The 13,694-nt window shown below is 51.9% G+C and overlaps 4 protein-coding genes across 4 annotated transcripts; 1 reads left to right on the forward strand and 3 right to left on the reverse strand.

Annotated features, from left to right (window-relative positions):
- Window positions 1–131: 131 nt before the first annotated feature.
- M431DRAFT_483699 (hypothetical protein) lies at window positions 132–1,073 on the reverse strand (the record flags this gene model as incomplete). The annotated part of the gene is made up of 3 exons (XM_024916141.1): window positions 132–405; window positions 472–941; window positions 1,011–1,073. 3 exons carry the CDS (start codon window positions 1,071–1,073, stop codon window positions 132–134), a joined length of 807 nt encoding a protein of 268 aa, XP_024772230.1.
- A 394-nt stretch (window positions 1,074–1,467) lies between these two features.
- M431DRAFT_532310 (hypothetical protein) lies at window positions 1,468–5,345 on the reverse strand. The gene is made up of 4 exons (XM_024920857.1): window positions 4,303–5,345; window positions 3,418–4,247; window positions 2,828–3,365; window positions 1,468–2,771 (listed from the first exon to the last, which is right to left on the reverse strand). Exons 1-4 carry the CDS (start codon window positions 5,027–5,029, stop codon window positions 1,696–1,698), a joined length of 3,171 nt encoding a protein of 1,056 aa, XP_024772231.1. The 5' UTR covers window positions 5,030–5,345; the 3' UTR covers window positions 1,468–1,695.
- A 780-nt stretch (window positions 5,346–6,125) lies between these two features.
- M431DRAFT_18106 (hypothetical protein) lies at window positions 6,126–7,308 on the reverse strand (the record flags this gene model as incomplete). Its single annotated transcript, XM_024913128.1, has 1 exon — window positions 6,126–7,308. The coding sequence occupies one exon, from the start codon at window positions 7,306–7,308 to the stop codon at window positions 6,145–6,147; it is 1,164 nt and encodes a 387-aa protein (XP_024772232.1). The 3' UTR covers window positions 6,126–6,144.
- Window positions 7,309–12,314: 5,006 nt separating this feature from the next.
- On the forward strand, window positions 12,315–12,641 carry M431DRAFT_90588 (hypothetical protein; the record flags this gene model as incomplete). The annotated part of the gene is made up of 1 exon (XM_024924164.1): window positions 12,315–12,641. A coding segment is annotated over one exon (327 nt), but the record flags the coding sequence as incomplete, so codon positions are not given.
- Between the last annotated feature and the right edge of the window lie 1,053 nt (window positions 12,642–13,694).

Here is a 13,694-nt window from a genome sequence, read left to right on the forward strand (position 1 = left end):
CACATAATGGGAAGGCTGTTATACAAGGAAAAAATAACTCCCTCCGCCTTTCCCAAGAATAAGAAGAAAGAAAAAAGGTGCGACGAAACACCATCGGTTTCAGTCCCAGCATCTCTTTTATTTTCTCCTGTTTACTCAACAGTCTTCTTCTTGCTGCTGGCGCTAGACTTTACGCGCTTGGCGACAGGGCGGTTGATGTGGTGGTCAGGGATCCAGCTCTCGTCGTAGGACTTGCCGGCGGACTCGGAGCCGGAGAGGGCATCAGCGGGGTCGACGGGCTTCTGGACGGGCTTCTTGGCGGTGCGAGGTCGCTTGGCCTGGGGGAACAGAGCCTCGATCCAGGTCTTGTAGACGAAGAAGAGGGTGCCACCGAAAACGGCAGTGAGGACAAGGTACAGGAAGATGCTAGAGAGACAATCGGGGTCAGCAAAAGAAAGTCACAGAGAGAGAGAAACCAGGGGAGGAAATTACATCTGAGGGTCAAGGAAGCTGGTGGGGGCCTCGACAATGGAAGTCTCGCCATCGTAAGCGGGGACCTGGAAGATGTCGCCCTTCTCGTTGGTGAAGACGGCCAGCAGACGCAGGCGAACATCCTGAGGCATCATGTCGAGGGCAAACGAGTAAGGGATCGACTTGGTCTCGCCGGACTCGATCTGCAGGCTGTACTGCACGGCCGTGAGGTTGCGCACGATGCCCTGGTAGGCGGGGGCGCCCTCGGGCAGGTCCTTGGTGGTCCACAGAGCGCCATTGGCGAAGATGACCTGGATGGCGTCGTCCTCCTTGTTGGTGACCTCGATCAGAGCGGTCGTGGGTCGGCCGTTGACCAGCTTGACGCCCAGGATGTCCGAGTCGGGGAACGTGGTCCTGATGTCGGCATTGAGGGTGGCAGGCGGCTTGATATCGAAGTCGGCAGCCTCACCTTGGAAGTCCTCAGGCTCAGTCTGCGGGAAGAAACTTGCGTTAGTTGAGCTGCGTATGTTTGCAGTTCATTCATTGTCGTGATCACGCACCTGAGCGACTGCGCCAAAGACCTGCAAGGCCAGGAAAGCGATGAGAGAAGACTTGAAGAGCATTGCGACGACGACACGAACCCAGCGGCGGCCCGACCCAATTGATTTAAACCAAAGGGAGAAGGGGAAAAGGAAGAGCAAAGAAAAAGAAAAAAAGATGGAGCGGGAAGAATGGAGGGAGAGAGAGAGAATTGGAGGAGAGGCTGGAAGCTGCTTTGTATCTTTGAGGCAGGCGGACAAAAATGGCCCCAGATTCCGACTAACGGAAATGTGGCCACAGCTCGTGGCAAGGGCCCCACCTTATGTAATACACTGTGAATTGCCTTTGTTGGAAAGAAGAAGGGGAAAAAAGAAGCTTGTCCGGAAAAGGAATGGCGATGGCCCTTTATATCGATATATTGATGCGATACAATTGGAGAGGAGAATGATAGACATGTAATAGTTATCTAAACAGTGGGTAGACTTGATAATAGAACATGTACAGTAATAGATAAATTGGTACCTAGGCATCTGTACTGGCCATTCTATGGATCAAACATTGGTATTATTCCCCCCTCAACATCCCATCTAAATGAAATATTCGCAAACCAGGGGGCAAGACAGAATCCAACATCACCGCCAAAGCCCATCATGTGCGCCTCCCTCTCCAGCCCAACAGTAACAATAAATCACCACTCAAAAACAATCATGGCCCTCCGAGATCCATGCCGCCCCATCCATCAAACACATCCATGTCAGTGTCGAGGCTGCCAAACAAATCTGCCTCTGCCGACGCATCCAGCCCGCCATTGTTACCAGCCGTCCCCAAGCCCAAATCAGACGAAACACCGCCCATGCCCATATCCAGGCTGCCCACACCATCCATTGAGAGTGTTCCATCGCCCTGAACTCCAGCAGCCGCAGCCATGGAATCTCCCACCAAGCTCGCGGCGTCACCAGCCAGGTCCAGCTGCATATCGGCCGCCTGCAGCATTGGCGGCGGCGGCAGCACCATCTGCGCCTCCACTCTCCGGTAAAGGCGAACCATGATTTCTGCCAGCTCGGCGTCCTTCTTATGCAATTTCCGATAGTCCTCTGCCTCCATCTTTAAGACTTCCCGGAGAGTGAGACGTCGCTGCAGTGGTGGCGGAATGTTTCCTCCTTCATCCAATAAGACACTAGTCGGTGGGATATCATTGCTTACGTTTGGAGCGCAAACCAGTGCCGTGACCACATCGTAAACAACACTTCCGCTGCCCGTCAGCATTTGCTGGCGAATTTCTTCTAGCATGACCCGTAGAAGCCTGCACGCGCCCACAATCTTGAGCGTGGCAATAATCTGCCGGTGCGTATACGAGGTCGGCATGGCCGTCATTTCTGGATGTATGCACCACTGGACGAGGGCCTGGATCAGGTGTTTGGTAGCCCCCGATAGGCCGCTGCTGGAACTGGTTGCCCACATCTCCAGCTCCTGATGCTCAGCAGCTCCCGTTCGCCTAGAAAGGGGCAAGCTATCCTTCAGAGCCCTCAGCAGTGGCTCAATGTCCTGGTTCTTGGGATCTTGTCGTTGGTATGCTCGTAGTGAGTGCTCCAAGGGTTTAGCAACTATTCCCTTTACCGCAGCAAGCATGGTGCTAGCTTCGCCGGAAATAGAAGTGGGCAGCAGGATGAGCTGCAGGATTTTAATAATGGACTTCTGCTCCCTCTGTTCGATCCAGAGGTAGTCGGACAAAAATTGAATCGCCGGGATCAGTGATGGAAGTAGAAACGTGTCAACCAGGTCTAGAATAATGGGTGAGCGCATGATCAGTGAGCCGCCACAACCGCCAGATACTTACATTCTATGCCCGATCTAAGGGCGTCATCGGTTAGAGCGCCCTGGCTATATGCAATGACAATGTTTTCAAAGAGTGTCGCAATGAGGAGGTAGAATTCTGCAGGCGGACAAGACGACATCAAGTCATCACCTAGACCTCCCGCGTCGCTGTCGAAAAGCCCATGGATCCATCCACTGAGGTGTTCGTTCTCCTGCTCCGATATCTGATCCCAACAAACGCTGATATGAGCTCGGCTGATGATTTTGGCAACGTTCGAGTCTGGTGACATGATGCCAATGTCTGCCGGGGACAAGCCATATCGGTAGGCAAACGCCAGCACCAGGAGCAGAATGGCGCCGAATTCTTCGTAGACGGGCTGATACTCGCCTTGGTCCTCGTCATATCGCCAACCATCCAGAAGCTGGCATATAGGCTCCAAAACAACTGGCAGTTTCTCGAACAAGAGGAGTACGTCTAGAGACTGGGGCTTCTGAACTAATTGGCTGCAGAGAATCTTCAGGGACATTGTTTCCTTGCTGTTGCATAGTTGCCGCAATAACTGCATTCGTTAGCATGCGAGCTCATACCATCACATCAGAGTAGGAACAAACCTCGACAAGCGCCTGGCACACTGCTCCTACATTGCCATCCATCTTATCCATGTCACGGATCAGCGCTTGTATCTTGTCCGGGTCAGACAGACAGCTCTGAACCAATTTCTCTTTGGAGTATTTTTCTTGTGAGGGCTCATATCCCATTGAGCTTTCTCCTAGGATCCGCTCGACGTGTTCGCGTTCTATGAGCCCGTGCAGGGCACAAGCCGAGCAAAACTCTTCTCGAACACTCTCTGTGTACGGGTTGTTATTGCGCGACTCATCAAACATGAGCGATGCGGTAGGAAACACGCTGGTGTCGACTTGAGAAAGGGCCTCAGTTATACAAAACTCGGCAGACGTCGCAAAACCGGGAGAGCAAAGCTGGGCGAGGATCAGAGGCACCTTATTTATCAAGAAGGACCGTAATAGGTGGGCGTCCCTAGGTCCTTCATTTCTGAAGACGGCATTTGCAAGTAAGTCGAAAGATGCCAGTATCAGATCAATTGCGCTTTGTTGAGTATTTCCCTGGTACCTGTTGTTCAAGTATGAAAACATGGCATGGTCGTCTATCAATGGTCGCCCAACGAGAGAAGCACCAAGATATATATATAGTCCTGCCCGTGTATTAGATATGGGCAAGTCCGGGATCACCAGGCTATCCAAGCCCACAGTAGAGTCCAGTAGGTCGTCCATGGCAGCATTGGCAGCTTGGTTGTTCTTATCTATCGGGTCCAATGGAGCAAGGACTTCTGTCCTAAACATTTCAAGCTTCTCGACGAACTGCGGGACAGGTTGAAAGATTTGCACAAAAGATGTAAGGCTCTCTGAGAACTGCTTTCGGGGCTCTATGCAAAATGGTAAGTAAGTGGAGTGGCCGGAGAGGATAAGCTGTGATATTACCTTTAACAGCCGGGTGGCTAATGGCCTTAACAAGAGCCGGGTTATCGACGAGCCGAAGCAGCAGAGGGACAAATGCAGCTCGGGAGACCTCCATCTCGTGGCGAACTTGCGGATCTTGCAAGCCACCTGCGAGCATGTCGGCACCCAGAGGAGGATTCGACGCGGCGGAGAACAAGGACATCCATTTCGAGATGATGTGCATGAGCTCCAATGCTGTACGAGAGTCCTTGAGAGCAGTGCCTTCCACCACAAGCCGTATTACATGGTAGAACATGACCTCTTCGAGCCATGATGAGCTCTTCCAGAGAGTTTGGGATGACGAGCGGCGATGCTTCTTAGTCTCGCCATCTTGCTGTGTTTGTGCTTGTTGCTGATCTTGTCCCTGCTCCTTTGCTGGCTCCTGCGCCTGTGGTGATGTCAGAGAATGCAGCGACGAATATCTATAGAGCGCTCGGAGGATGGACGCCGCATCGGTATATCGTAGCTGGGTAAGCACGGATATGTACGGAGGGATTCGCGGGTCGGGGCTGACGCAATTGGACTTTTGCGGCTGCAGGAAAAAGTCGGCGATGATGTCGGGGGTGAGCTGATGTTTGGCGAAGACAAGCTTGACGTAGTCCTCAAAGGGACCGGCGTCGAGGCGCTTCGTCAAGCATTTGGAGATGAAGGCGTTCCAGTATTGGATGGAGCCGCGGAGGGCCTCGGTGGGCGAGATGCGGTTGTCCATGGCTCGGCGCGCTCGTAGGGAGAGATGTGGAGGTGATTAGATAGTTGAATTGATGTGTCTTTGTGTGTAAACGAGGAGGGTTTCGCGGTGTCGAGAGCAAAGGATTGGCTGGTATCGGAGCTTGTCATGAACTGGTTGGTGCCCTGGAAGGGTGAGCAGGCCAGTTCACCACAGCCATAGGGCCTGTTTGTATTGATGGGAGCTGTTTGTTTGTGGCTGAGACAAGCTTTCGTCTTCCTCTCCCGCCGCGCTTCTCTTCTCTTCTCTCCTCCACTGTCGCTGTGATGTGGATGAGGCTGCAAGAATTAGAAACAGCCTCGCGGGTCGTGGCGTCGCATCGTGTCGCTCAATACCAGCTTTGTACTTTGTACCATGGAAGATGCCGGTGGGTCTCAGCGGCCGTTGTTCCGCGTCTGTGGAAGTGGGTCTTGCGGACAGGGCGCTCCTTCCACATTAGGACAGCAGACAATCATGGCAACTTGAACTTATGAGCGGAAAGAGGGGGGGGAAGGGTGTCAACAACAGATACTTAGTTGCTACAATATTACAATTTAGTACCTCAGAGCACCTAGATCTAGCCGCAAATGCTTGCATGGCGAAGTACTCACGAGTAGAAGCACCTTTGACTTTGCTTGCTCCTAACTGATGTTATCACGTCCCAAGAACTCACCAATTCATCAATTTTACACGGCATTGTGAATCAGAACTGACTTTATCTAGCTTCATTGGACGTATCTTTAGAAGTAGACTTCATTGATTCACTCATAAGCTCATGGGATAGTCAATTACCACCAATAAATATTTATTTCTATCTTGCTCCAGATGCTGCTTCGACTCCTATAAGCCAAAGCAGCACCATGGCAACACAGCAATTACCAACACTATATAATAACCCCATATGGATATCTTTTGAGAAAGCAATTGGAAACAGAAAATGGATATCTAACTTAAAAACAAAACCGACAAAGAAAACAAGTGAAGAGAAACCCATAAGTCCCTCAAATGCACGACGAAACATCGTCAAATGAGCAATCTAGGCGTTCCATGGTATAACATGCCCCTGCATTAACACAGCCCTCGTCTCTCCTTCTAGCAGCTCAACCATTTTTTGACTTTTATTTCTCGTACGTCGTCATCAAAGTCTTCTTGCCAGCGGCAATCAGGTGAGCATAATCGGTGCCCAGGAACCGGCCCTTTGCGTAGTGGATGAGGAAGCTAAAGACCTTGAACGAGCCCATCTGGCCAGTGCCGCGGCTTCTGCCCAGCGTGATGCCAACCATGACCTTGGTGCTGGGGGTGTAGACGGGCATGGCGCCGCCCTTGAGGTAGATGGGAAGAGCCTTGATGAGGTGGACGGTTTGCGCGTCTGCAACGCCAGCCTTGCTACCCTCCAGGTTGCCAATATCGCCAATGACAAAGATGTTGTTATAGCCCTTGGCCTGGAGAGACGCGGTCTGGTTGATGTATCCCTCGCTGTCCAAGAGAGCCGCCGGGACAAACGAGCTGTTGGGGGTGCCTCCGGTTGTGGGGAGGTAGGCCTGGGTCGTCAAGGTCCTGGTCTTGCCGTCAGAGCTCGTCAGCGTCAAGATGGTGTCGTTGCCCGAGTACTCGACAGCGGTGACCTTGGTGTTGGGCACCAGCTTGACCTTGAGCTTCTCCAGCTCCGTCTTGGTCTGCTTACGGACACTGTCCATGACGGGTGGTGCGAGGGGCAGTGAATCGTTGTAGATGAAGTAGACTTCCTTTCGGCCCTCCTTGGAGTACTCAAAGCCCAGCTCGCCAGCAGTCTCGGCGCCCGTCTGGCCACCACCGGCGATGACAATGCTCTTTGCATTCTTAATCTGCTCCTGCACCTCGCGCAGGCGGCTCTTGGTGTGCTCGGTGTCGCCCATGGACTTCCAGGGCATGTTGTCCTTGGATGAAGTACCAGTGGCAACAACGATGGTGTGGTAGTTGATGGTACGGCTGGCACCGGAGCTGAGCAAGACATCAACAGTGTTGCTAGCAGGATCCATGGCACTGGCGACGCCCTGGACAAACTCAAACTTGTCGGCAGGATATTCCTTGAAGAAGGGTCGGAGGTCAATCATGGCCTTGTCGTCGGCCAATTGGCCAGGCACAACGACTCGGGGCATGGCAATGGGCCAGTGGAAGTGAGTGTTTGGGGCGACGACAATCATGTTGTAGTCCTTTTCCTTGAGGACAACATTGCGCATGGTCTGGCGGATCAGAGGCGCGGCAGCAATGCCAACGCCCAAGACGACAATGGTTTTGGTCATTTTTGGAATAGATTTTTTGTGTTTCTTTGCTGAAGATTTAGACTCTGGTGACGGCGTTGTGAGGAGGTGGGCAGGGGGTATATATATGTAGATGATGTGGTTTGTGGTGTTATACCCGAGGACTGAACACTGCTTGCGGAGGTAGGGCTCGGGATAAGGCACTTGCACAGGCACGGACACCAGGCTGAATATATACCAGATGTTTGTTCTTTGTTACTCCGCAGCCCCTATACCCTTGATGGACAAAGCAAAGCGGCCCAAGCAAGCAACAAATTGCATGAGCCGTTGCCACTTACACGCGAATCGTTAGACCGGAATCAAAAGACCCATGCTGCCAGGATGCAATATTACGATATCCAGCGAGGCTCAGGACGTCACACAAGCTGCTCATGAGAACGAGATTAATAATATTTCGGCATCTTCCAGGTGTGCGATCCTCCGCCGGCAGATCAGAATTTTGCACCTTGCTCGTCCAGACGCGCGCGCTACATCTCACGAGAAATGGCACTAGCAGCCTTCCCAGACCCGCCGTACATGGTTGTAATCTGATCGAGCTCAAAACGGCAAATGAGATTTGAGACGGATGGAATCTGGCGTGGTAGCTGTACGAGTACTCGTATAATAGGTACGGAATAGAGCCAAAGCAAGGTTCCGAAGAGACTTAAAGCCGCGCCATTCCCGGGACAATACACTGGGATTTAGAAGACGAAGAAGACAAAAATAATTCAAGATATTCCTTATGCATTCCTGCTTCCTTCTCATTCCTCCTTCCCGTATCCAGTAGTCTAACGCCCAAAACGTGACAAAGTAAACAACACAAATTGTCAGCCCTCAAGGGATATGATGCATGTTTGAACGAGTATGATTACAAGTAAACTGACAACCGCGCGGTGAGCTAGACTGACAGCTGAGAGATCGCCATCAGCGTCAGCCAATCAGCGTCGTTAGCGCCGGCTTCCCGCTCGTCACGCTTGCGGAGTTTGAAAATTAGACTAATTGCTTCTCTAATGGATCTCTTTTATTATGCCAGATAGAGCTGTACGAGCAGTGTAGCCCTGGCGGAGAGAGCTTTTATCAACCAAGAGATTTGTTTTGTCCTATTGGCAATGCTTACAATGCTTACCAAGGTTGGGCCGTGACTCAGCTTTTCAAGCTTGAACATGGTCTGGAATATGCATGTCTTTTTCTTCTCTTCTTTTTTTAGTCTTTAGCTTGCGGAGTTAAAATGCTCTCATAATCTTTTAATTTTTCTACCGACGCGCGCAATCTCTTTGGAAAGACGCTCCGGTTCCGAGATTCAGCTTACCCGGGACTTATCTCAATCAATCTGCTTTGGAATGCTGATTACAATATCATCACTAACATAGATGATGCATCATTACAGATCTCATCTGCTCTTTTTCAAGTATGGAGTAAAGGTGTTGCGGTTGTGGTTAGTGCGCATAACATGGCCGAAATAGCTGACACATGTGATGTGCTGGTACCCATCTATCAATCCGGTTCCTCATCTCACTCACTCACTTACCCAACTCATCTTACTCAAATCCGCAGAAGAGAGTGATATCTATCTATCGTTTTTCATTTTGCAGCAGCATAATGGCCAGTCTTTGGCCTTTTCCTTGCTGGATCTCATAGATCTTTGCCGTTCCAATGATATTGCCATGACCGCAGCAGTTCACTCGCAGGAGGCAGCTTTCATCAATTGCATTGGGTATCCTACAGTTAGAAGCATTGCAACTGCCATGCCAATATGATCTATTTTGGCACATCCTCCAAGAGGGGGTCATCATGGCTTCTATTTAAATGGCCGATGTTGCTCTTAGCCATTCGCGCATTGGGCTGTTTCATGGCTACTTACACGGCATGCCATATTGCATGAGCTACTTCTTGTTCACCTTGTTGAGCGACTGGTCGGACTGAAGTCACGATGACATATGTATCTGTCAGTGCAGTCATTCCCTCTCTGCAATTTACTCTCAGCCGCCCAACACAGCGTCAAATCCATAGCGAATTCACCATCCACTAACGTCAAAGCACCACAGCTCCATCACACGAGTTATTCCCAAGAAGCTTCACTAGTCTTCCCAAAAACGTACTCTTCCGCAAGGAGCATGTTGGGGGCCTAAAGAAACGGCGAGATGGAAGCGTATGTATCTAGTATGGAGGGAGCGGGCCGTCGCACGGGAAGATCGATCCCGCCGCCCATAGTCCCGACAGTGCTAAATAAGCTCCTGTACTCGCCAAGGTATGCAAACCATCTACTAGCATACGCCCATATATCCAAGCTCTTCCCGCAGAAATCTGACATCAGACACGCACAGGAGGGTTATTGGGAAGGGAGGGCTTGAAACTTGTTGGTCGGGTAGTTCTCGCCAATCTCTCTACCCACACGTACCTTTTGGAGGAGGGTAAAACTTGCCAGCCAAGTGGTGTCTACGCCCCCCCCGACCCAACACTCACACAGAGCCGGCACGGGGGATAGGAGTAAGGGCACAGTTACACGTACCGCCCTCCCAAAGGCCTGTGACCGAGCCCTTGAGACAGGCCAAGCAGCCATCACCCACTCTGTGAAACCGCGGAGGCTACATGTAAACCGGAGCCCATGACACGTCAACTGCGCTCGTCCCGTCGACACTTCACATGTCATTTGTGATATAGGGGAGAGCCCAGTTGATCGACAAGTTACGATGGGCCGCCCTGGCTGCCTCGAAAGGATAGCAAAAGACAGAGAGAGAGACAGCCATCTTGGAAAGGACCAAGGGCGAGGACCCTTACCACGCCGCTCGTAATTTTGCGCTGAGCTTTGAGGCAAAGGCTGTGTGTCTCTGGCGCCGCGTCTTTTCTGTTTCAGCAGGCACATGTTTTTTTGCCCGCCCTTGCTTCCCCTTACGAGGTCCCAGCACCCAAGATGGCGGTGTTGGGGGCGTGAAATGTGATGACGTTGTTTCTTCCCTCCCAAAATGGCCGCTACCCGAGTATTCGGAGTTTGTCTCGTCCGCTTCGGGCATCAGGGCCACTCTCTCTCTCACTCTCCCTTGCTTGGGGGGGGGGGGGGGGGAACAAGGGCGACCCCATCTGGGTGCTAAATACCGACAGGTTGGTAATTAATCTACTCTGTGTCCTGTGGGAGGTGGGAGGAAAAGACTCGTGCGACAGTTGTGACGGGTGATGCTGTCACACCAAGGCTGTGGCCGACGGGTGATGGCCAACGGGACAAGGCGGACCTGATCTGATCTATTAATGTAAACATGATTTGAGTTTACTGTGCATATTTCGTATCTTATTCACTGACTTAATTCCAGTAAAATACCTTAGTACCAAGAACGCGACCCTATAATGTTCTCATGGACCAACAGCTTTCACCTCTCGTTGAAAAGAACATCCCGCCATGCCAAAAACACAGGCTAGGTCCCGTCTGTTTGGCTGCCTGTCTTTCCTAACCACCTTAGCGCCTGGTAGCATCCATACCTGGCATTCGATCGGTAGCAACCGGTATTTGGGGCTAAATGTTTGAGCCTCCCGCTCCCCCCGAGTTCGCGTGTGTACGAGTACGGGCATGTGCGAGTTTGGTACTGACTGGACTGGGTTCAACGGACGCGTTGCTACATGTACCTACTGCACCCGTTACCAGCACCGTGGATAGATAGGCCAGTGGCTTTCGTTGCATCGCCCTGTTTCTATTCCTGTACTTGTTCCTGTACCTGTTCATATTCCTGCTTCAGCTTCTTGCGTGTGCCTGGCATCTCATCTCATCCATCGTATCTCGTACAGCACCGGGCCGACCCCATACCCCTGTGCCTGTGCCTATCCTTGTTCCTGTGCCTGTGCTTATTCTTATTACGAACCTGGAGCTTATTATACCAGCTTCTCTCTACCTGGTAGCTGGCTTCCCGCAGCTGTGCCTGGTATAACTCCATGGGCACTTGGTCACCGGCATGTCCCCTGTACCTGCAGCCAACACCTGCACCCGTGCCTGTACAGATCAGATACAAGTACATGCTACAGGAAACGAAACGCGCTCCTCGTACATATACGAGTACTGTATTCTCAGCAACCGGGCAGGCCAGCCTGTGGGGGAATGTCTGATTTGTGACTTCTGATTTGTGTTGGATCGATCAGTTCTCACGCCCGAAATCTTTCGGGATTTCTTGACAGCCAACCAGAATGCTGGACTTGCCCTCCCCACATCGACATGCGCGCTGGTACAGGCACTAAACGGTCCCGTACTCGCTAGTGCGGCTTGCGGTAGCTCGATACAGCAAGAGCACCAACGTTGGGTCCAAGCGCTGGTAGTTCGATACTAGACGTTTGCTAGCACCCGCACCATCAACATCGAGTACCGCGCTTCCGCACTACTGACAGCGACAGGTACTGTACTTGTACCTGCTCGATTCAGAACCGCAGACCCGTCACAATGCTATACCTCAGGCACAAGTCCCTGTACGCCCGCTGCAGATCTATAATTCGACCAGCCAGGGCATCCCGGTCGTCGCCCGTTGTGCTAAACTCACACCCCCCTCCCCCCCAATCGCTGCCTTTTGCCTTTCTGCTTTCTTTCGCAAGGCCCAGGAAATTGCCGACCTGCTTAGCTTTTCTCGATCCTGCGTGTTATAAAGATTCGCTCCCTCCCGATTTGACTGCGCTTGGCCCCGGCAAATCTCGATTCGATTATTCGATTCCTGTTGTTCCGATAGTTGTTCAATAACTTTGTTTTCGCCTCATCCTAGCTGAGCCCCTACCGTACCTTATACCTTATATCTTGCTTACATCGATCGACATCGACTTGGGCCATCGTTTCTCTTCCTTCACCACACATAACCTCTCTACCTCTCTACCTACTACTACCTATTACACACTCTCACGCAAACACCATATCTATCCATCACCAAAGAATCGAGCATCACACCATGACTGCCGTCTCTCCTCCCCACGTCCCTCGGGAGGTTGACTTCATCTCCACGGAGGAGTTGATGGCCATGACTCCAATGCAACTCCGAACCCTCGTCATGAGGAGCGGCATCCTCGAGCCCAGAAAGGGCCCTTGGTCCCCCGAGGAGAGCCACCGCCTGGTGACGCTGGTGCGGTTGATGGGGCCTCAGGACTGGGTCAGCATCGCCTCGTACATGGCTTCCCGCAACGCAAAGCAGTGCCGTGAGAGATACCACCAGAACCTCGACCCGAATCTGCGGCACGATCCCATCTCGGAAGACGAGGCCCGCCACATCATGGACCTGTACGCAAAGTACGGCACGGCTTGGGCCCGCATCGCCGAGCATCTCCCTGGACGCAGCGACAACGCCATCAAGAACTACGTCAACGGCCTCGTCAACAAGACCAGACGGGCCGAGGAGCGGCAGGCAGGCCATCACTCTGCTGCCAAGAGACGGGGTTCTGGCCAGTCCACCGTCTCCGGTGCTTCTCCTTCAGCCCCAGTGTCCTCCGTTATGGCTACGTGTTCTTCCTCAACCGGCACAGTCTTCACTCCATCATCATTCGGTTCCCAAGCACTGGAATCACCAACCTTTTCCGACATGACCGACTCAGACAACAACAACAACAACAACAACTACACAGTGGCATCGTATCGATTACCGGCTCATTCGCCGGAACTTGCACAGCCCCTGGCTCACCATCCCACACCCTACCAACAACAGGCCTACGAGGCGTCTGTTTTTGGGCAGAGCAGCTATGGCTACATCCAGCAACATGACAGCCAGCGTCCTGATTCTCGTTCCTCCGAGGCGTCATTCTTTTCCGGCCCGTCTTTCCAGTATTCCAGCACGGACCTTGCCCGATACTCCATCTCCGGTCCAGCTTCACGAGAGCTTACGAGAGACGTTACGATGCAAAACTATGAACTGCCCAGGCTACAACCCCCGTGGGCAGAAAGCCAAATGTCGCACATGACAATCCTGCCGTCTCCAGAGCAGAGTGTCGCCGCTGCCCCGCCAAGTCACCAGGTCGACCCGAGGATGACCATTGCGAGGCTGTTGGTGTAGGACCCAACAACCAGCTTTGGCTGTCTTCTTCTTTTCTTTTTTCCCCTCCCTTCTCTCCCCCTTTCTTATAATTTCCTTCATCTCCTCCATATTATTCCTCGACTTTCCCCTCCTGTTTTCTCATGTATCATTTCCTTTTTCTGATCTTGGGTCTATTTCTTTACATGTTTTCCTATTTCACTAGCCGGTTTATATCATGGTAGAACAGCCTCCAGATGGCAGCGTTTTGTTTGGGAATTTCAATGCATGTCGCTTTAGGCGACATTCGGTACTGCGGAAAATCAGTCACATCACGATGGAAGGCGCTTTGGGTTATAATAGCATCCTATCCCCGACGAGGGCGATGCAAGGAAAATGTGTGTTTTTTCTGTGTTTGTTTTTGGCACT

This window comes from Trichoderma harzianum, assembly GCF_003025095.1.
Source record: "Trichoderma harzianum CBS 226.95 unplaced genomic scaffold M431scaffold_9, whole genome shotgun sequence".
NCBI classification, from domain to species: Eukaryota; Fungi; Ascomycota; class Sordariomycetes; order Hypocreales; family Hypocreaceae; genus Trichoderma; species Trichoderma harzianum.

Excerpts from the sequence above, each read along its gene's own strand:
- M431DRAFT_532310 (XM_024920857.1), bottom strand. The coding sequence starts at position 5,029 with ATGGACAACCGCATCTCGCCCACCGAGGCCCTCCGCGGCTCCATCCAA. Across the intron at positions 4,248-4,302 it reads TAGCCACCCGGCTGTTAAAG|AGCCCCGAAAGCAGTTCTCA; the intron begins GTAATATCACAG and ends CATTTTGCATAG. Across the intron at positions 3,366-3,417 it reads TGTGCCAGGCGCTTGTCGAG|TTATTGCGGCAACTATGCAA; the intron begins GTTTGTTCCTAC and ends TAACGAATGCAG.